Source organism: Haemorhous mexicanus, chromosome 28, assembly GCF_027477595.1.
Source record: "Haemorhous mexicanus isolate bHaeMex1 chromosome 28, bHaeMex1.pri, whole genome shotgun sequence".
NCBI classification, from domain to species: domain Eukaryota; kingdom Metazoa; phylum Chordata; class Aves; order Passeriformes; family Fringillidae; genus Haemorhous; species Haemorhous mexicanus.
In genome coordinates, this window is record NC_082368.1 from 4,817,106 (window position 1) to 4,835,758 (window position 18,653).

At 56.3% G+C, this 18,653-nt stretch overlaps 1 protein-coding gene across 1 annotated transcript; it reads left to right on the forward strand.

Moving 5' to 3' along the window:
- Positions 1–475: 475 nt before the first annotated feature.
- Positions 476–17,715, forward strand: ACE (angiotensin I converting enzyme). Its single transcript, XM_059869426.1, has 25 exons — positions 476–847; positions 4,133–4,300; positions 5,564–5,651; positions 6,191–6,334; positions 6,553–6,744; positions 6,889–6,986; positions 7,517–7,689; positions 7,976–8,199; positions 9,572–9,716; positions 10,005–10,103; positions 10,304–10,426; positions 10,899–11,110; positions 11,608–11,744; positions 11,959–12,117; positions 12,533–12,620; positions 12,830–12,973; positions 13,194–13,385; positions 13,734–13,831; positions 14,114–14,286; positions 14,722–14,945; positions 15,180–15,324; positions 15,522–15,620; positions 16,012–16,134; positions 16,664–16,851; positions 17,080–17,715. The coding sequence occupies exons 1-25, from the start codon at positions 638–640 to the stop codon at positions 17,265–17,267; spliced, it is 3,834 nt and encodes a 1,277-aa protein (XP_059725409.1). The 5' UTR covers positions 476–637; the 3' UTR covers positions 17,268–17,715.
- The last annotated feature ends 938 nt before the right edge of the window (positions 17,716–18,653 follow it).

Genomic DNA, 18,653 nt, shown 5'->3' on the forward strand with positions numbered 1-18,653 from the left:
TGACGTGATTTCCTTCACAGCCAGGAGAAATATTCTGTTTTGTTGAAAAAAGAGGTTCTGTCGGGAGGGGGGTCCCTGTGGCAGGAAGCAGTGTGAGACAGTCCCTGGGCTGTGTCCCACAGGAACAGTTTCCTCCTGCACTTGCCCTTGCAGCCCCCGCAGGTGGTTTTGGTTGGGGTGTTGCCGTGTGATGCAGGAGAGGGGAGATGTTCTGCTAAGGACCACTTGAGCCGGATCCCCCTGCGCCAAATCGGGAGGGGACTGGGACCCTGCAGGGATGGAGCAGCATCTCACCCACCCCATCCACCCTAGCCTTTCTCCTTTCTCTTTTTTTTCGCCTCTCGCTGGATTCTCATCCATCTCCTTCCCTCCCTCCTGCCCCAGCCCCTTCCCTCCTGGCACTGCCAGGAGCCAAAAGGACTTTGCACCCCGAGGCAGCGTTCTCTCGCCGCTCCTTCCCGCAAGCCTTGGAGCTGCTGGAGGGAGAGCGGAATACTCCGCTCTTATCGGCGAGGGGAGGCAGGCTCGGTGGGCAGGGTTTGCGCGAAAGCTGCCGGTTTATAAGCAGCCGGCGGCGGAGGCAAAGCCGCCTCGGAAGGCACCGAACGGGGCCCCTCGGTGCCGCGCTCCCGCCGCGATGCCCGCGGCGCTGGGGCTGCTGCTCTGGCTGAGCCTGGCGGGTGCCCTTCGCTCCGACCTCGAACCCCCCCAGCACGACAGCACCGAGGAAGGGGCCGCCCGCTTCGCCTCAGACTACAACAGCTCGGCCGAGATCGTCTTCTTCAACAGCGTCTCGGCCAGCTGGAATTACAGCACCAACCTGACGGCCGAGAATGCTGATCTGCAGGTGGGTGGCGGGACGGGGGCGATGCCACCACGGGGGTGTCCCCAGCACCGGGGACTGGGGGGGCTGGGTCACGCTGGAGGCACTTGGTGTAGTTCCCTTCCTCCCTGCGGGCTTCTGTCTCAGCACCTCGGGGTGGCAAACCAAGGCTGGGACTTGTAGTCCAGGAGCTGTAGGGTTTTGCCCCAAATTGGCTTTCAGGGAGACTCTGCCCCAGAATGACAGCTCTGGTCCCAGAGCAGAGTCAAGGTTATTTTTAGAGGTGATTCCCTGCTGCCAGCACCTTCCACTTTCCTTTCCCCCTTCCCAGAACTGGGCCAGGTGTCAGTTGTCCCTGTCCCTCTCTGGTGTCATTGCATCCCAGTGCTGAGGGTTTTAGTCTGGGGTGGACACCAGGAGCCCAAAGTGCACAAGCAGCTGTGTGGCATCGGGACTGAGGCTGCCACCTCTTGTCCCCGTGTCCCCAGCCCACGGGGACAAAGACAGAGGCGGGAAAGCACTCCAGGCTGTAGGGAATTAGACATCAGCCCAGGTTAGGGCAGGAAGAACCTCTGCAGGGAGCAATGCCACCACAGTGGGTGTGTGCTCTCCCAGGAATTTGCATGTGTCTGGGTTGAATTTAGTGGGGCAGGGAGCTGGAGCAGTCCCAGGTCTGCTCTCGCTCGGGTGAGCTGCAGCCCAGCCCAGCCCAGCCCAGCCCAGGCAGTGGCCGTGCCTGGGCAGGCTGCAGTGGTTTCCCCAGTCCCAGTCGGGCTCAGGGAGCTGCCGGTGGCCCCAGCATGGGGTCATGGACAAGTCACAGCTCAGGGCACATCTGCCAGTCCCATGGCTACAGGGGCACAAGGGGCAGTGCAGCCCATAGGTGACCACGGTGAGTTTGGCCAGCCCAGTGTCACACAGGGGCTGGCACACAGAGCCCTGAACCCTCCAGATCCCGTGGGGACAGGAGCACAGTGTGTCCTGTGCGGGAAGGAAATGCATCTTCCTGTGTAGGGGAAAGATCACTGCCAGGTCTGGGCACTGCCAATTTGGCAGGACACTCAAGAGGGCCCAGGTGCCCCTTCAGCCTTTTTTTGTCAAGCTGACGTGATGTCTGGGCAGGCATCCAGCTCTAGCTGCAGATGTGGTGGGGTGAGGGACCTTGGGGCAGAGCAGGAACATCCCAGCTACACTGAGTCCATAATTAAGGCCAGGAGAGCACCTTGCAAGGACTTTTCTCAGAAGGTGTTTGCAGAGCAGCTTTCCCCCCTTTATGTGCTATTAAATGTGTGAGGATCGTGTCCAGGAGCTCCCTGCAATGACAAGGCTCCTAAGCCAGCCCAGGTAGAGGAGGGGACCTGAAGCCCTGAGATCAGTCCATGATGGGGCAGCAGGGAGGTGTGCTGGGATGGGCAGTCACAGGCTCCCAAAGGAATACCAGCTGGCCAGCAGGACCCAAAAGGCTGGATTTGGGGGATGTGGGAGAGCACTGGGCCAGGCAAACCCTGCACATCCATAGTACAAGAGGGGCTGAGCCAGGCCACCAGGGCATGGGCAGCTCTAGGGCCTGCCACAAAAGGGGACCCTGTGGCAAAGGGACATGAGAGGCAGATCAAAGGCAGGGGCAGGGATGGACAGAGGGGTGCTGGACAGACAGATAGATGATCCATCTTCACAAGGTGGGATTCTGGGCAAGAGGCAGGCAATGGGGCTTGGGGGCTGCTCATGTTTGGGTGCAGAACTACTTTGTGCCAAGGCAGTGCCAGTGTCCTGAGCTGATCCCGAGTGTTCACTGTGCTCCCAGCAGGGAGGGACTGGGGCAGAGCTTTTGGTAAGGAGGCTTTGAGGCTGTGGGTGCCAAGGGGCTTCTGAGCCCCCCACAGGGGCAGAGGGAGATCCCAGATGTGGCAGTGAAGGGCCAGGACTGGTGGGCATGGCCACAGCAAGGGGCTCTCAGGCAGCACCACTGGCCTCAACTCACTCCACCAGAGCTGTCAGGAGAGTTTAGGGTACAATTTGCCTGACCAAACACAGGTGTCAGTTCAAGGAGAAAACAAAATACAGCTGAACTCTGCTTCCTCCAGCTCTGCACGGGGTCTGGGAAGGGGTAAAGGCATCTCCTGTTTAGAGGGGTGATGCAAGAGCAGGGTGTCTGTGGGGCTGGCATGTTGGGGGATTGATGCCAGGGATGCTGTGGGCACTGGGATGTCCAAGGGAAGCCGTGGGAGCAGTGAGGGGTAGCCAGGGGCACCTGGCACTTTTGGCATTCCCACCCCCGTGTCCCACAGCTGTGTGGGTATCTGCCCTGGGCAGCCTCCAACTCTGCCACACCACAACTCCCTTCCTTCCCTGCTGCCTGCTGAGGGAATGTGAAGATTAAAATAAAACAAACCAGGCGTGTTGGAGCCAGGCTAAAAATGCCACAAGTCACAGCTAATGAGCTCCATAAATCACTCCAGGACAGCACATGGACACTGACCAGGCACTCTGCACCATCTCACTCCACCTGCACAGGGCCAGGACACTCTGAAAAGATTGCAGCTTCCCAAAAATACAGCTGACACCTGCAATGCACCCCATCCCAAAAGCAAGGCCACAGCCCCAGCTGCCTAAATAACACCCCACAGTGCTGGCAGCTTACTGCCAGCCCATGGCCCCCGGAAGGGAGGTCAGGGCTGGCAGGAGTTGGGTGGCAGAGAGACACCCAAAACTGGGGACTCAGACACCAGATGTGGCATTTACAGGTCACAGGGTGCAGACAGCCAGTTGAGGAATGTATAGAAATAGGAGTGTACAGATGTAGTGAGGGCAGAGAGGAAGGAGAAAGGTGAATGTGACATCTTTGGAGTTATCTTTTGGGCTTCAGTAAAAGTGAGAAAAAGCAGGAATGGAAATAAAATTAAGCCAGACCTCAGAGATCCTTCCAAAGGCAGGGTGCAGCAGATGTCAAAGCCAGCCCAGGAGCACCCAGACACCCTGACTGCGTGGCCTGGACACCCAATCCCAGCACTCCCATCCCAAATGAGACCCTGGAGCTCCCTCCTAAACACCCTCCCAGGCCACCAGCAGGTGCTCATGGAGAGCTCCACAGGGGAGCAGGGGCTGCAGACACTGCAGTCCCAGATGGAAGCTGCTGCCTCTGTCCATGGGTGCCATGGTCTGGGGACAGCCCTGCCTGTCACCCCATGTCCTGTCACCTCTGACTTCCACAAACCCTCATGGCTTTGCCCCTGGCTCCCAAGCAATTGCCTGGGTGGTGGCATGTCCCAGGGCTGGTCCTGAGCCCCCATGTCCCCTCTCACCATGCAGGTCACAGCATCCCTGGAGGAGCAGAACTTCACGGAGCTATGGGGGAAGAAAGCCAAAGAACTCTATGGTGACAAGTGGAATAACTTCAGTGACCCCCAGCTGAGGAAAATCATTGGATCAATCCAGACCTTGGGACCCTCCAACCTGCCCCTGGACATGAGAGAGCAGGTAGGCAAGGTGGCAGGAGCCCTGGGCAAGGCTGGGGTGCTGTGAAATGCCTTAGAGGGATTTCTCACAAGCATCCAGACTCCACTGCTGGCCCGTTGCATTTTGGAGGGTGTCACTGGCCCCTACACAGTGACTGAGGAGGAGATGGGGTGCTGTTTCCAGGGGATGTGGGATGCCTTCTGCCCCTATTAGCCAGCCCCAGCCTTATCTTGGAGCTGTCCCAGCAGGAACTGGAAATTTCCTGCTTACACCCAGCAGTCTTGGGCATCACCTGGAGACCAGCCAGGCTGTGCCCATGGCTGGAGCCAGCTGTCCCAACCCCTCTGGGCTTTCAGGTATGCAGCCCACTGAAAAGAAGGGCTGATGCAGCCACCCAGCTCCTGAGTTCACCATAAGACAAGGACTGCTGTGCCTTGGTGACACAGTTCCATGCCAGGGACATCAGGACATCCTGAGTTTTTAGGGCAGTTCATCTGAATTTTGATTTCCATGCATGAAAATATTGCCCAGGCTGAAGCTGGCAGCCACTCTGCTCCACATGAGCCCAGGACAGGCCCTTCCATCCTGATCCCCAGCTCCCTGACAGCCATTCCCAGCCAAGCCCTGGCAAAGCCAAGTGATGCAATCCCTTCCGGAGAGCTGTCGGCCCCAGTTCCTTCCAGGAAACCCATCCCTGCCCTCTTCCAGACAACAGGCAGCATCATGTCTCCTCCCTGCACATCAGTCGTGTCTCTCCCATCCCTGGGCAGCTCCATCCCAAGCCACCATTGTCCCCATCTCCATCCCCTCTGCCCAGATGGAGCAGAGGAATGGGAGTGGAGAGAGGGACAGAGCAGAGGAATTTCCTTCCCTGGGAATGGGCTCCCCAGGCACGTTCCAGGAAACCTCCTGTTGCTATTGTTTTCTGTTGTTGCAGTTCACAGAAATAAACCCCCCTCATCCTCTGGCTTTTCTTCTCCTGTTTTTTTTAACCCATTTAGATAAACAGCCTGTGCCGTGGCCCCGCTGACAAAGGGCTTTATAAACAGCCCCTCTCTGGAGCATGGATTGTCTGTCCCAAAGAGCCTCCCTGCTCCCACCACGCCAAAACCCTGAGTGATAACACACTTATCTCACCAAAAACGTGTTGTATAAACACACCAATCCTTCCCCACATCTGTCTGGACACTCACACTCCAGAGCTGGGAAGCCTGTAGATCCTGAAGGGCTTTTCCTGTCCCCTGGCAGCCCCTTTCCTCTCAGCAGTCTTTTCCTTTCCTACAGTACAACACCATCCTAAATGACATGGACAAAATCTACTCCACGGCCAAGGTGTGCCTGCCCAATGGCACCTGCTGGGATCTGGAGCCAGGTAGGGTCCCTGTCCCCTTGATCCTGCCAGCTGCTGAGCACCCCATGGCCAGGACAGTGTCCTGGTCCCCTCATCCTTAGAGGGCTGGGGTTGGCATGTGCCACTCATGTTAATCAGGATTGTCCCAGTGTGAGGATGGGCACTTGTTGCCCTGTTTTATTAAGTTTTTCTAAGCCTTCTGATGTTTACATTCTTGTAATGAACTTTCTCACACACTTTATGTAAATATGATTGTTTTGGATTCTTTCATAAAAGAAGAAAAATTTAATAAACTGTTAGTTTGTCCAGTGTCATTGGAGAGGTGGCACTTTCACCCTCCAATCCACTGTCACTTTTGGAAATCTATAAATGTTGAAGTCAGAATTAAACTTCCCTCTTTTTTTCCTTAAAAAAATCCAGTGTCCACATTTTTCTGTTTCATGTCCTAGAGCGTCAGGCGCTTGGGTCTGGCGTGGTGGTGGTGGCACCTCTGCCGAGCTGTGGCTTGTGCCTCCCTCTCCAGCCACTCTCTCATGTTCTCCTTGTCCCCTGTGTCCCAGACCTGTCGGACATCATGGCCACGTCCCGGAGCTACAAGAAGCTGCTGTACGCCTGGGAGGGCTGGCACAACGCCGCGGGGAACCCGCTGCGCCCCAAGTACCAGGAGTTCGTGCAGCTGAGCAACGCCGCCTACTCGCAGGATGGTACAAACCTGTTTGGGGTCCCCAAAGAGGCCAGGGGTGGAAATTGGGACTGGGGTATTGGGATGCTCTACCCCGCATCCAGCTTCTATTTCCCGAGTACCAACACTTTAGGGATGGGGGGAATCCTGCTGCTGGTCCCTGGTCCCACCTTTTGGGGGTGGGTAGGGGGGGCAGCCTTTGAGGTCTGGAGACAGAGGTTTTCCCTGTGTCCCTGGCAGGATTCAATGACACAGGCAGCTACTGGCGCTCCTGGTACGACTCAGACTCCTTTGAGAAGGACCTGGAGGACCTCTACAACCAGCTGGAGCCACTCTACCTCAACCTGCACGCCTTCGTCCGGAGGAAGCTGTACGACCGCTATGGGCCCAAATACATCAACCTGAAGGGGCCCATCCCTGCTCACCTCCTGGGTAAGAGATGAGACTCCCCCAGCCTGTGCCCACAGGTGCTGGTGGGGTCAGAGGGGCGCACACAAGGCCAGAGAGGTCCCAGTTATCACTGTGTTTCTCTTCCGACCTGCCACCAGCTCTACTCCAGCTATTTTCTCTTTTCAGGCAACATGTGGGCTCAGCAGTGGAACAACATCTATGACCTGATGATCCCCTACCCTGAGAAGCCCAACCTTGATGTCACGAGCACCATGGTGCAGCAGGTGATGGGCTGAGGGACTCATTAGAGGGACCAGGGAGAAAAAGCAGGAGGTGTTGCCAAGGCTGGCCCATGACATTGACCCCCCAGGAGTAATTTCTCATACTTGTATAGAGGACAGCAGAAAACCCATGTATGGGAGGGGAAGGGACAAAGAAATGATCTTACTCCATATCTGGCAATGACCAAAGAGGCAGCAGGGGGACAAAAGTGGGCAGTGCACTGGGACTGCTGCCAGTGCCCAGGCTGGGGGCTGCATTGCTGCATTCACACCATCACACAGCTCCAAGCCCTTCTTGGGTATAAGTCCTGCTCCCTTCTCCTGCCCCTGCTGAGCTCCAGCACCATTGCTTCGTGCTTTTTAGCAATGTTCACACCAGTTCTGGGGCTGGGCCTCCCCATCACAGAGAGAGGGGCAGGACCTGAGTCCCTGGGAGCAACTCACCTCCTTGCCACCGTCCTGGAGCACGGGAGGCAATGCCCAGGGCACAGGCAGCCCCTTCCTCACATAACCCATTGCCTGCTGCCCACCAGGGTTGGAATGCCACTCACATGTTCCGGGTCTCGGAGGAGTTCTTCACCTCCCTGGGGCTCCTGGAGATGCCCCCTGAATTCTGGAAGGAGTCCATGCTGGAAAAGCCGACTGATGGGCGGGAGGTGGTGTGTCATGCCTCGGCCTGGGACTTCTACAACCGCAAGGACTTCAGGTCTGTGGGGACATGCAGGGACCTTGGGCTACAGGGCAAGGCCCTCTCCTACCCCCGCTGGTGATCACCCTTTTGGGTACCCCCAGCCTGGCCATGCAGCCCAATATGGCACTTTCTGAGGCGAGGTCTGGAGTGGCAATGCTGCCCTGCCTTCCCCTCCACTTTCCCTTACCCTGAAGGGTGCTGCCACCCTCTCTGAGACTGTGGGGACTCCTTTCCATCAAGGGGGTGCACAGGCAGCTGGGGTCCCTCACTGGGCTCAGGCAATGCTGTTTTCCCACGGCAGGATCAAGCAGTGCACGTCGGTGACCATGGAGCAGCTGTTCACAGTGCACCATGAGATGGGCCACATCCAGTACTACCTGCAGTACAAGGACCAGCCCGTGTCCTTCCGCAGCGGGGCCAACCCTGGCTTCCACGAGGCCATCGGTGATGTCCTGGCCCTCTCTGTCTCCACCCCCAGCCACCTCAGGAAAATCGGTCTCCTCAGCAATGCTGCTGAGGATGAAGGTATGGCAGCCACCCTTTGGAGCTGGGTGACCTGAAGGGCTCTGGCACTGCCTGTGGCACTGGGAAGGGTTTGAGATATGCCAGGGTGGGTTACAGTCTGGCAATGCAGCCCAGAGCTGCCACAACCCCTTCTCATCTCCATGGGTCCATGCAGAAGCCCCTCTTGTCTCCGTGGGTCCATGTAGAGCCCTTCTTGGCTCCATCCTCTTCACCCCTGAGGCAGGAGTGATGCTCTCCAGAGCTCGTCTGTGCCTTTCCCTTCAACAACTGAGCCCAAACTGGAAAGCAACATTTTTGTGCTTGATTGGCTTTGACCTTTCTATCATTCCTCCCTCCCTCCCTCCCCAAGAAGCATCCACCACTGGAGCTGCCGGTGTGGCTCTGAGGAGGTGGCACCAAGCATGCACGTGCCCAGTCACGAGGGCAGTCAGAGGGTGACATGTCCAGCTGCCAGCCAGCACAGCAGGGCAGGACTTGTCGCTGCTGGCACTGCCCAGCTCATCAAGAGCCTCATCCTCCCACCCGACATCCCTCAGCCAACACATCAAAGCAGATGGTGGCAGAAGAAATTGAGCGCTCCCAGACCTGCCCCAGGCGCTGCTTGGCGGAGGAGGGACAGTCCTGGGATCCTCCTGCCGTGTCATTAAATACGTTTTTATGACAAGAAAGACAGCACAGCAGCCAAGAGCATCGGGCCAGTGCTGCATAAACACAACGAAGCAGATGGTCTCTGCCTCAAGCCACTGCTACCCGGCCTGCCAGCCCTTGGCAGCCACGCTGCCATAGTGATGGCAGCCAATATCCCCTCAGGGCAGTGCTGCCAACCCTTCTCTGACCCCACAGCTTCAGCTGGGTCTCCAGCAGGTCTTTCTCCAAACTTCCTTCCCTGGGTTTCCTTGAGGGGGGGGAAAACAGATGTCACCATCCCCTGTGCTCCTCATGGTACGGTGGTGGCTGTCCTAGAGTTGACTCTGGTTTTGGGTCTAAACCATCAGAGCCTTTGCAGTGGTGTGACTGCAGAACAAACTCCCCCAAATCCCCTCACCCTGAGGCCCCAGGGTGGAAGTGTGAAGAGTTACACTCACCAAAGACCTTTTAACTCTGAGAGCTGGCTAAGGGCAAGGGGACACCACACGTGTCACTCTCATTGTCCCCACTCAGTAAAAGGCACATGTTGCCTCAGGTACTGACTGTATCTGTAGAAACCTCCTGTGTCCTACACAGCCTTCTGGAGGAGCACGGTTGGGTGTTGAGATGCTGTCCCCGTTTCTCATCCAGATCTGCCCACCCTCTTGCCCGCTAAAATTGTGGTGCCTGTAGTGCTGTCTATGCAGACTCCTTTCCAGCCTGGTTCAGGCTCTCTTTCATGCAGAGAGCAATATCAACTACCTGCTGAAGATGGCCCTGGAGAAGATTGCCTTCCTGCCCTTTGGCTACCTCATCGACCAGTGGCGCTGGAACGTCTTCAGTGGCCGCACGCCGCCAAGCCGCTACAACTACGACTGGTGGTACCTGAGGTAGAGCACAGTCACCAAGGGTGGATGTGGCTGTGGAAGCTGGGCACGTGCAAGGAAAGGAGGCAGGAAAGAGGAAACAAAAAGCATAAAAGTAGCCACAGAGATAGTGGGAGAGCAGTGGATAGATGGGGGGTGGGTAGGATGGAAGAAGAGATGAATGGACGGATGGACGGATGGATGGAATCATGCTCTAATTGTGCAGATTTCTTCAGCACTGTGCCAAGCCTTCCCATTCTTTGACTAGATTCTTCTGACCCTTTATTATTCCCATGCTCTTGTTGTCCACAGAACCAAATACCAGGGCATCTGCGCCCCGATTTCAAGGAATGAGAGCAACTTTGACCCTGGAGCAAAGTACCACATCCCAGGCAACACTCCTTACATCAGGTAGAGGAAGTGTTGGCAAGGGGACCAAGGTTTGGGATGCAGTGGGTGGGGGATGACCTCTGTGGGCAGGGACTGTGATGTGCTGCTTCTGCTCAAGACTCAGAGATCTCCCAGTGCTTGGGACCACAAATGGTGGGGTTGAGCTCTTGGGTCTGCTTCCCCTTGTCCCCAGTTCTGACCTTCATGGGCTTCCTTGGCAGGTACTTTGTGAGCTTCATCCTCCAGTTCCAGTTTCACAAGGCACTGTGCCAGGCAGCCAACCACACCGGTCCCCTGCACACCTGTGACATCTACAGGTCCAAAGAGGCTGGAGACAAACTCAGGTGGGGACAGAGGAGGGTCAGGAAAATCGCCATGGGCAGATGTGTGCATGGAAGCTGATGGTGTGCAAAGGAAGGAAAGAAGAAAGGAAGGAAGGAAGGAAAAGTGAACTGGAGAAATAGCTTTGCAGATGGATGGATGGATGGATGGAAATACGTGGAAGCACTGGGGTGGGGTGAGTGGTCCTCACCAGAGTATTGCTATTGTCCCAGCCATGAGCTCCCACCCAGACAAGAGGTCACTAAAGCACAGCTGGCTCCTGTTGATTCCCTGGGTGTTAAATGCATGAGTGTGTGACAGGGAGTCCTCAGTTCCCACATGCAAGACAGGTGGTGGCTTGCAGGGCAGTTCCCAGGTTCATGTCCCACTCTGGAACAGCATTTTCAACCCTTCAGATGCTGAGATACTATCACTGCTTCTCTCCCATCCATCCTCTGGCCTCATGCTGGCTCTTGCTGTTCTGCTCCTCTGCAGAGAAGTGTTGAAAGCTGGGTCCTCAAAGTCATGGCAGGAAATCCTCTTGAATCTCACTGGCAAGGGTCAGATGGATGCTGGAGCCCTTCTGGAGTATTTCAGCCCTGTCACCAAGTGGCTTCAGGAGCAGAACAACAAGACCAATGAGGTGCTGGGCTGGCCTGAGTTTGACTGGCGTCCCCCTGTCCCCGAAGGCTACCCTGAAGGCATTGGTAAGGCTGCAGCTCCATCCTGGGTTTGGGGAGGGTCAGGAAGAGGTCCCCCAAGGGACATCATTAATCCACAGACAGAAGCACAAGAAGGTCTCTGCTGTGGGTGGGGTGGTCCCCATACCAGGAAAGAGAAATAGCCAGCTCAGTGAAGTCCCACAGGGTGTTGCTTCCCAGGAGGCACGTGCCGTTTTCTGAGGCTGCACAGTGATGTCATCAGTCATGGTGTGAAGAGTTTCTCTTCTTAGTTGTATCCTTTGTGCTCACGTGGGAGAGTCTAGGGCATGCAATTTGTCCTGTCATCCCATCCTCTGTCCAATGGGACACCCCAGCTGGGCACCTCTTCCCCCAGTTCTCAGCTTAGCCTGCTCCCAAGTTGTGGCATCCTTCAATGGACCTGCAGTTCTGGGAAAAGCTTAACAATGGCTTCTCCATGTGATAGCACTCTTGCAACTCTCCTGACCTTTCTCATCTCCTCCCCTGTTTATTTCCTCCTCTAGACAAAATAGCAGACGAGGCACAAGCTAAAGAGTTCTTGTCCGAGTACAACAGCACGGCTGAGGAAGTGTGGAATGCCTACACCGAGGCATCCTGGGTCTACAACACCAACATCACTGACCACAACAAGGAGATCATGGTATGGGAACGACCCTGGGGCTGTGCAGGGAGGGCAGGTGGTACCCAGGGCACGTTTCACAGAGGCTCTGAAAACCAGGGCAGCCTCTGCCCCTTGTAGAGGGATAACGCTCTCACCCTTTTCCTCGAAAACCCTCACATCCCATGAGGTACCCACAAAGGCAGCTGTGGGGAGGGTGTCTTCTCCTGGAATAACTCTTCTTCTGTCATTGTAGCTGGAGAAGAACTTGGCCATGTCCAAGCACACCCTGGAGTACGGCATGAGGGCCAGGCAGTTTGACACCTCCGATTTCCAGGATGAAAGTGTCACCCGCATCCTCAAGAAGCTGAGTGTCATTGAGAGGGCAGCCTTACCTGAGGATGAGCTGAAGGAGGTGAGTGGCAAGGGGACAGAGCAAGAGAGGGTGGCCCTTGCCACCACCTTGTGTGAAGACAAAAGTTTCTCTCAAACTTAAGAAATGCCACTGGGCAGCCACCATCTGCCTTGGAAAAGGTGATAGCTTGGTACCTTCTACACAAAGCCAAAATCCTTGTCTTCAGGGTTTCCCACCCAAAGGTTGCCTACCCCAGGCTGCAGTGGGGCCTGGATGTTTGGTGACAATAACACACTGCTTGTTGGCCCCAGGCCCTCCTGTATTGACTCTGTGTTGCCTCTGTTGGGGTCACACTTGATCTTGGAAGGGACCAGAGTAAAACACCCAAAAACCTCAATGGGCTGGGACATCCTCCAATACCCTCCAGTATCAGGAGCTAGGATAACCACTTTATATACTCTGATTTCCTTTGCAGTATAACACCCTGCTCTCAGACATGGAGACCACCTACAGCGTGGCCAAGGTCTGCAGAGAGAACAAAACCTGTCACCCACTGGATCCTGGTAAGATCTAGCAGGGTGTCCTGTGGGGCATCAGCCCCTGGCCCAGAAGGGAGGGATTTTTGGATTTTTTTTTTTAATGGGGGCATGAAGAAAGGCCATGAAGGGTTATTTCACCTTTGCTGTGTTGGCCCTGAGCAACACAGTACAGAACCATTGCACCTGCTCAGCCCATCCAACAGCATCTCAGTGGCTTTGTTGCTCTCTCTCAGACCTCACAGACATCATGGCCACCTCTCGGGACTATGACGAGCTCCTCTTCGCCTGGAAGGGCTGGAGGGATGCTTCTGGGAAGAAGATGAGGAACAACTACAAGCGATATGTGGAGCTGAGCAACAAGGCAGCTGTGCTCAATGGTCAGTGCCCTGCTCCCTTGGAGCCCACCATGGCCCTGGCCCCCTGTGAGCAGAGGATTGGGCTCTTCACCCAGCTGGGGGTCAGAATCCCAAGGGTGTGGAGGTCTCACTAACTCCCAGGAGATCTACTCTCACTCTCTCTTGGAGTGTCTGAACAGCAAGATAGAGTCTTGCCCAAGAAGGACAGAGTCTGACAGCTTCTGCTCTCACCCTGCCACAGGCTACACAGACAATGGGGCCTACTGGAGATCCCTGTATGAGACATCCACCTTCGAGGAAGATCTGGAGAGGCTGTATCTGCAGCTGCAGCCCCTGTACCTCAACCTGCATGCTTATGTACGCCGAGCCCTCTACAAAAAGTATGGTGCAGAGCACATCAACCTGAAGGGTCCCATCCCTGCCCATCTGCTAGGTAAGGGCTCTGCTGGAGCTATGCTGCTTCTCCCACCAGGTGTGGCTGTCTCTGTGCCATGCCAAGAGTCAAGTCTGGTCTCTGTTCAGCTCTGGCTGAAGGGCAAAAGTCCCCTGGGATGGGTCTGTAGAGGCCAATCTGCCCCAGGGAAGGGCAGCACACTCAGCATGGTTTGACTTCTCTTGCATGGATGGGCTCCTGCCTACATTGCCCTTATGCAGACAGGGCAGGGACCAGGCAGGGCAGGGACCAGGCTGGGTGATCCACCTGTGCAGGAGGAGGGAGTGACTGGTTGCTCTCCTCTCCCTGTCTCCCTCCTGACATGTCTCATCCTTCTGCGCTTCCCAGGCAACATGTGGGCTCAGTCATGGTCCAGCATTTTCGACCTGGTGGTCCCTTTCCCGGATGCCACCAAGGTGGATGCCACCCCGGCCATGAAAAACCAGGTCAGTTCTTTCCTAGCCTGCTCTGGGGAAACCTTTGGGACCCAGCAACCTTTGGCTGTTGCCACCACCCATGCTGCCAAATGCTCTAATGTTGCCAAAAAAAATCCATGCCTCATCTGGATTCTCCCTACCTCTATATGCCAAGACCTGGATCCAGGTCTAGCTGACTCCTGGAGATTCCCCTGCCCAGAACAAGGTTATCCCTGTCCTCCCATCCTTCCACAGCTCCCAGTACCCCAGCATCCCCCCCTGCCCCTCAGCGGGTCTCTGCTCTTTCCCCAGGGCTGGACACCCAAGAGAATGTTTGAAGAGTCAGACCATTTCTTCACCTCTCTGGGCCTGATCCCGATGCCACAGGAGTTCTGGGACAAGTCCATGATCGAGAAGCCATCGGATGGGCGGGAGGTGGTGTGCCACGCCTCAGCCTGGGATTTCTACAACCGCAAGGACTTCAGGTGCCCCTGGGGAGCAGGGGGTGGCCACTGCTGGTGTGATGCTGGGGCAGAAAGAGTCTCTGTAGAATAAGGGCAGGTGGGCCACCAGAGTGTATCTTACTCTGTGGCTGTGGCACCCCAACTCTGGCACTTCTCTTGGTACCCAAGATGCTGGTAGGAGTCCCCACGGTGGATGGAGGGCAATCCATGCCTGCCCTGCCCTGTCCTGGAGAATGGAAAAGCTGATGAACAGGGACAAGGAATGGGCAGGGTTAGCAGGAGATGCAGGAGGAGGAAGAGAGCAACCCAGTGGAGTGGGACCAGCCTGGCCTGGCATCAGATGTGGGGAGGGGGCACATAGAAAGGGAAAATAGCTCAAGGGGCTGTGATGGCTCCTGGAGGTTCTCATGCCACCACTGCCCTCCCTTCTCCCCCAACCCCTGTGTCCTGGTCCAGAATCAAGCAGTGCACCGTGGTGAACATGGACGACCTCATCACAGTGCACCACGAGATGGGCCACGTCCAGTACTTCCTGCAGTACAAGGACCAGCCTGTCTCCTTCCGTGACGGGGCCAACCCTGGCTTCCACGAGGCTGTTGGGGATGTCATGGCCTTGTCTGTCTCCACCCCCAAACACCTCCACAGCATCAATCTGCTGGACCAAGTCATGGAAAACGAAGGTGAGCTGGAGGGGCCACACAGCAAATGTGGGGATGCTGATGGGAACAGCTGGAAATGCAGACATTCAGGAGGGGCTGGGCAAGGCTGAAGGACTCAGGGACATACATGGTGGCTTTGCATGCATGGAGGGGACAGGACCTGTTGGGGACACCAAGTTCTGGGGCAGAATGACCCACAGAGGGAGGAGAGGTGGATACAGCACTGTCTTGCTCACATCTTCGTGCCCCGGGCAGAAAGTGATATTAACTATCTGATGAGCATCGCCCTGGACAAAATTGCCTTCCTGCCCTTCGGGTACCTCATGGACCAGTGGCGCTGGAAGGTGTTTGATGGGCGGATCAAGGAGGACGAGTACAACAAGGAGTGGTGGAACCTCAGGTAGGATTGAATTCAGACCCCTCTCTGAAACAAGGCTCTTGTCCCACTGGGTGTTTTCTCCTTGTGGTCCAGCTGACTGCAATGGGAATGATGAGATACACAGCCCCTCCCTCTGTCCTCACACCCCACTATGTTCCTTCCCACTTTGCCCCATCTCCTCCTCCCCAAGCTGGCCTGACTCTGGCTCTCTCACACAGGCTGAAGTACCAGGGCTTGTGCCCACCAGCACTGAGGTCTGAAGATGACTTCGACCCCGGGGCAAAGTTTCACATTCCTGCCAACGTCCCTTACATTAGGTGAGCCAGCAGGGCTGGGGCACAAGGGACACCACTTGGACATAGAAGCAGGATCCCCAGGTCAGATGCCAGCGATGACACCTTTTTCCATGGCTGGTGGTACCATCCTGCGTGGGCTGGGCAGCTCCAGAGACCCTGACAGAGAGAAGTCTGGATTTAGGGGAATTTCTCCCTATCCAAGGAAGATGAGCTCATCCACTCCAACAAACATAAAACACATTATGGGAGAAATGGCCTCGGCAGGTTGAGCTGAGCTGAAGAAGGTGTAGCTCCAAAGCCAGTGATGCTCCTCTAGACTGGGAGGGTTCAACCAGAGAATGAGGGGAGCCACATCCTCTGTTGCACAGGCACAAGCAGTATCCATTCCCATCTCTTCATCCCTCTCCACCAGGTACTTTGTCAGCTTTGTGATCCAGTTCCAGTTCCACCAGGCACTCTGTGATGCAGCCGGGCACAAGGGTCCCCTGCACACCTGTGACATCTACCAGTCCAAGGAGGCTGGGAAGCTCTTGGGGTAGGTGTGTGGGCAGGCTAAAGCCAAGGCATCAGTATCCCCAAATACCTTAAAGCCAGCCCAGCAAGACAGGAGGCAACACAGCCCCTGGTCACCCCTCCCATCCCACACCTGGGGGAGACACCCTGGGCTGGGCGCTGGGGCTGTGATTGCAAAGGCAGCCACTAGATGGTAGCTAGGCCCCTGGCAGGGGGAAGGCTCCCTCCTCCTCCTCCTCCTCCTCCTCCCAGCCCCCAGTTCCTCAGGGAAAACAACCCCCTTGCTTCAAGAAAAGCACCTGCAAAATTAACTCTTTCACCCAGGGACTGCTCTGCATCAGGCTGGATTCACTGGAGGTTTTTAATCCATGCAAACTCCTCTTCCCCCCCAGATAAATGTCCTTCCCTGTGCTCCAGGCTGGCAGCCCTACGGTTCTGGGGGCTCAGACTGTACCCAGGGGTGCTGACACCAAGAACTCCAAGGGAAAGGGAGGGGCTGGCAGCCAAGAGGGTGATGGGGAACACACTGGAGCTGATTTCTCCTGCCACAGAGATGCCCTGAAGCTGGGTTTCAGCAAGCCATGGCCTGAAGCCATGCAGCTCATCACAGGACAGCCCAACATGTCAGCAGAGGCCCTGATGAGCTACTTTGAGCCACTCAGGATATGGCTGGAGAAAGAGAACCAGAAGAATGGGGAGGTCCTGGGCTGGCCCGAATACAGCTGGACTCCTTACACAGGTATGCAGGGCTCAGCTGGTCCATGACTGGCCAGGGCTCAGCCCTCACCAGGGTCAGAATGAAACGGAGCTCTCTTGGAGCTGCTTGGCCATCCCAAAAACCACAGGGTGTTTGGATGCTTCTCCTTGATTCCTCGTGGAGCTGAGGCCAAAGGGCACCCAAGAGACCAACATACCACAGCCCAGAGCCCCCAGCAACAACCATGTCTCTCTTTTCTCTCTTGTCCAGCCCAAGATGACTCCAGCAAAACTGATTTCCTGGGAATGTCCCTGACCAAAAGTCAAGCCACAGCTGGGGGCTGGGTCCTGCTCGCCCTGGCACTCATCTTCCTGATCACCACCATCTTCTTCGGTGTCAAGTTCTTCTTAGCCAGGGGAAAGACCTTCACATCCATCTCAGAAATGGAACTGAAATAAGGCAGCCACCAGCAGGGCAACACAGACAGGGTGCAAGCATGGGCACTTGGCCAGGCTGGCAGCCATGCCATGGGCACACTTGCCAAGGAAGCCATGGGTTTCCACAACCCAGGATTACTCTCTCCTATCAGGTCAGACATTCCTTTCCACTATGCAAGAACCAGAGCAAGAGAAGAGCTATTTATTTGTCAATGTCTGAATCAGGGGAAAGAGAAGTTCAGGCTCCGGCAGGCACGGAGCCGTCACAAGCTGCCCCTGTGCCCAGGGCTGGAGCTGGTCCAGCCTGGTCACCCACCAGCCAATTCTGATCTGTGGGCAAAGCCCCAGAGACTTGAGTGACAGAGGGCAGTTTGGGGAGGGATGGAGCACATCCTGGTCTGCCTGCTACCAGGCTGTTCGCTTGCATGGATGAAAAATAAACCTATGTCTTGTCCCCCTTCCAGCAGCAGCTCAGCTTCTTCTTGCGTGTGGGCTGGGGGCTCAGTGGAATGAGGTTCTCCAGCAGGAGAGCTGCCACCCCAACCCAGTGCAGACACAAATCCCTGGGGACCAGTCTGGCTTTGAGGCAACATAACTGCAGCACCCAGCTTCTCCTCACCCCATCTGAAAGATCAGCATCCCTTTGCAGCATCTCCATCCTCCCCTGAATCCCGGCTCCCGTCAGAGCTGACAGCTCGTGGGTTCACAGTGCAGCACGTGCCTAAGGGAGGGGCTGAATCAGGGCCAGGAATGCCCAAAGTCCAGATGTGAGCTGTTTAGAGGGCTGGGGGTCACCAGGCTGGAGCTCACCACTGCTGTGACTCCAGCAGCGGTGCCACGCTTACGTAAGAGCCGGGGAGGGGGTTCCAAGGTCAGCGATCGCCTCCTGCCCTCCAGCTCCTGATTATCTTGGGATCAGCCGTGCTTTGAGGCCCACCCCTCACCCCCCCCCACCCCATCCTCCCCATCCCCGTCTTTCTTCTGCTTCTGTAAATAAAACTTCGTATTTGTTCTGCAGTGATTAGGTGCAAAACTAATCCCAGGCTGGGGATTATTGCAGCCTTAAAGAGCTGTGATCTGCTGCAGCCCGAAGCAGCAGGGGAAATGAGGGGATCTGGATGATCCACCCGTCCCTATCCCATCCCATGGCCTCTGCCCTCGGTCATGTCTTAGCCAGGAAGCCGAGGCTTGGGAGCGGCTGGCTGCACCTGGCAGAGGAGCAGAAGGCAGGTGTCTGCCCGCCCACGCTCGGCTGTTTGTTTGCTTTCCATCTCCAGGAGCGCAGGACGCCCACGGGGAGGTGGCGCCCCAACCTTGGTGGCTCTGCCACAGCCCCAGAGCAGCAGCTCCAGCAGCAGGACCAGCCGGAGCAGCGCTCACACCGCGTCCTTCCCTCGCCACATCCCG

Coding starts and splice junctions, on each gene's coding strand:
- ACE (XM_059869426.1), top strand. CDS start 638: ATGCCCGCGGCGCTGGGGCTGCTGCTCTGGCTGAGCCTGGCGGGTGCC. Junction 7,690..7,975: donor TACAACCGCAAGGACTTCAG/GTCTGTGGGGAC, acceptor TTCCCACGGCAG/GATCAAGCAGTGCACGTCGG. Junction 9,717..10,004: donor TACGACTGGTGGTACCTGAG/GTAGAGCACAGT, acceptor TGTTGTCCACAG/AACCAAATACCAGGGCATCT.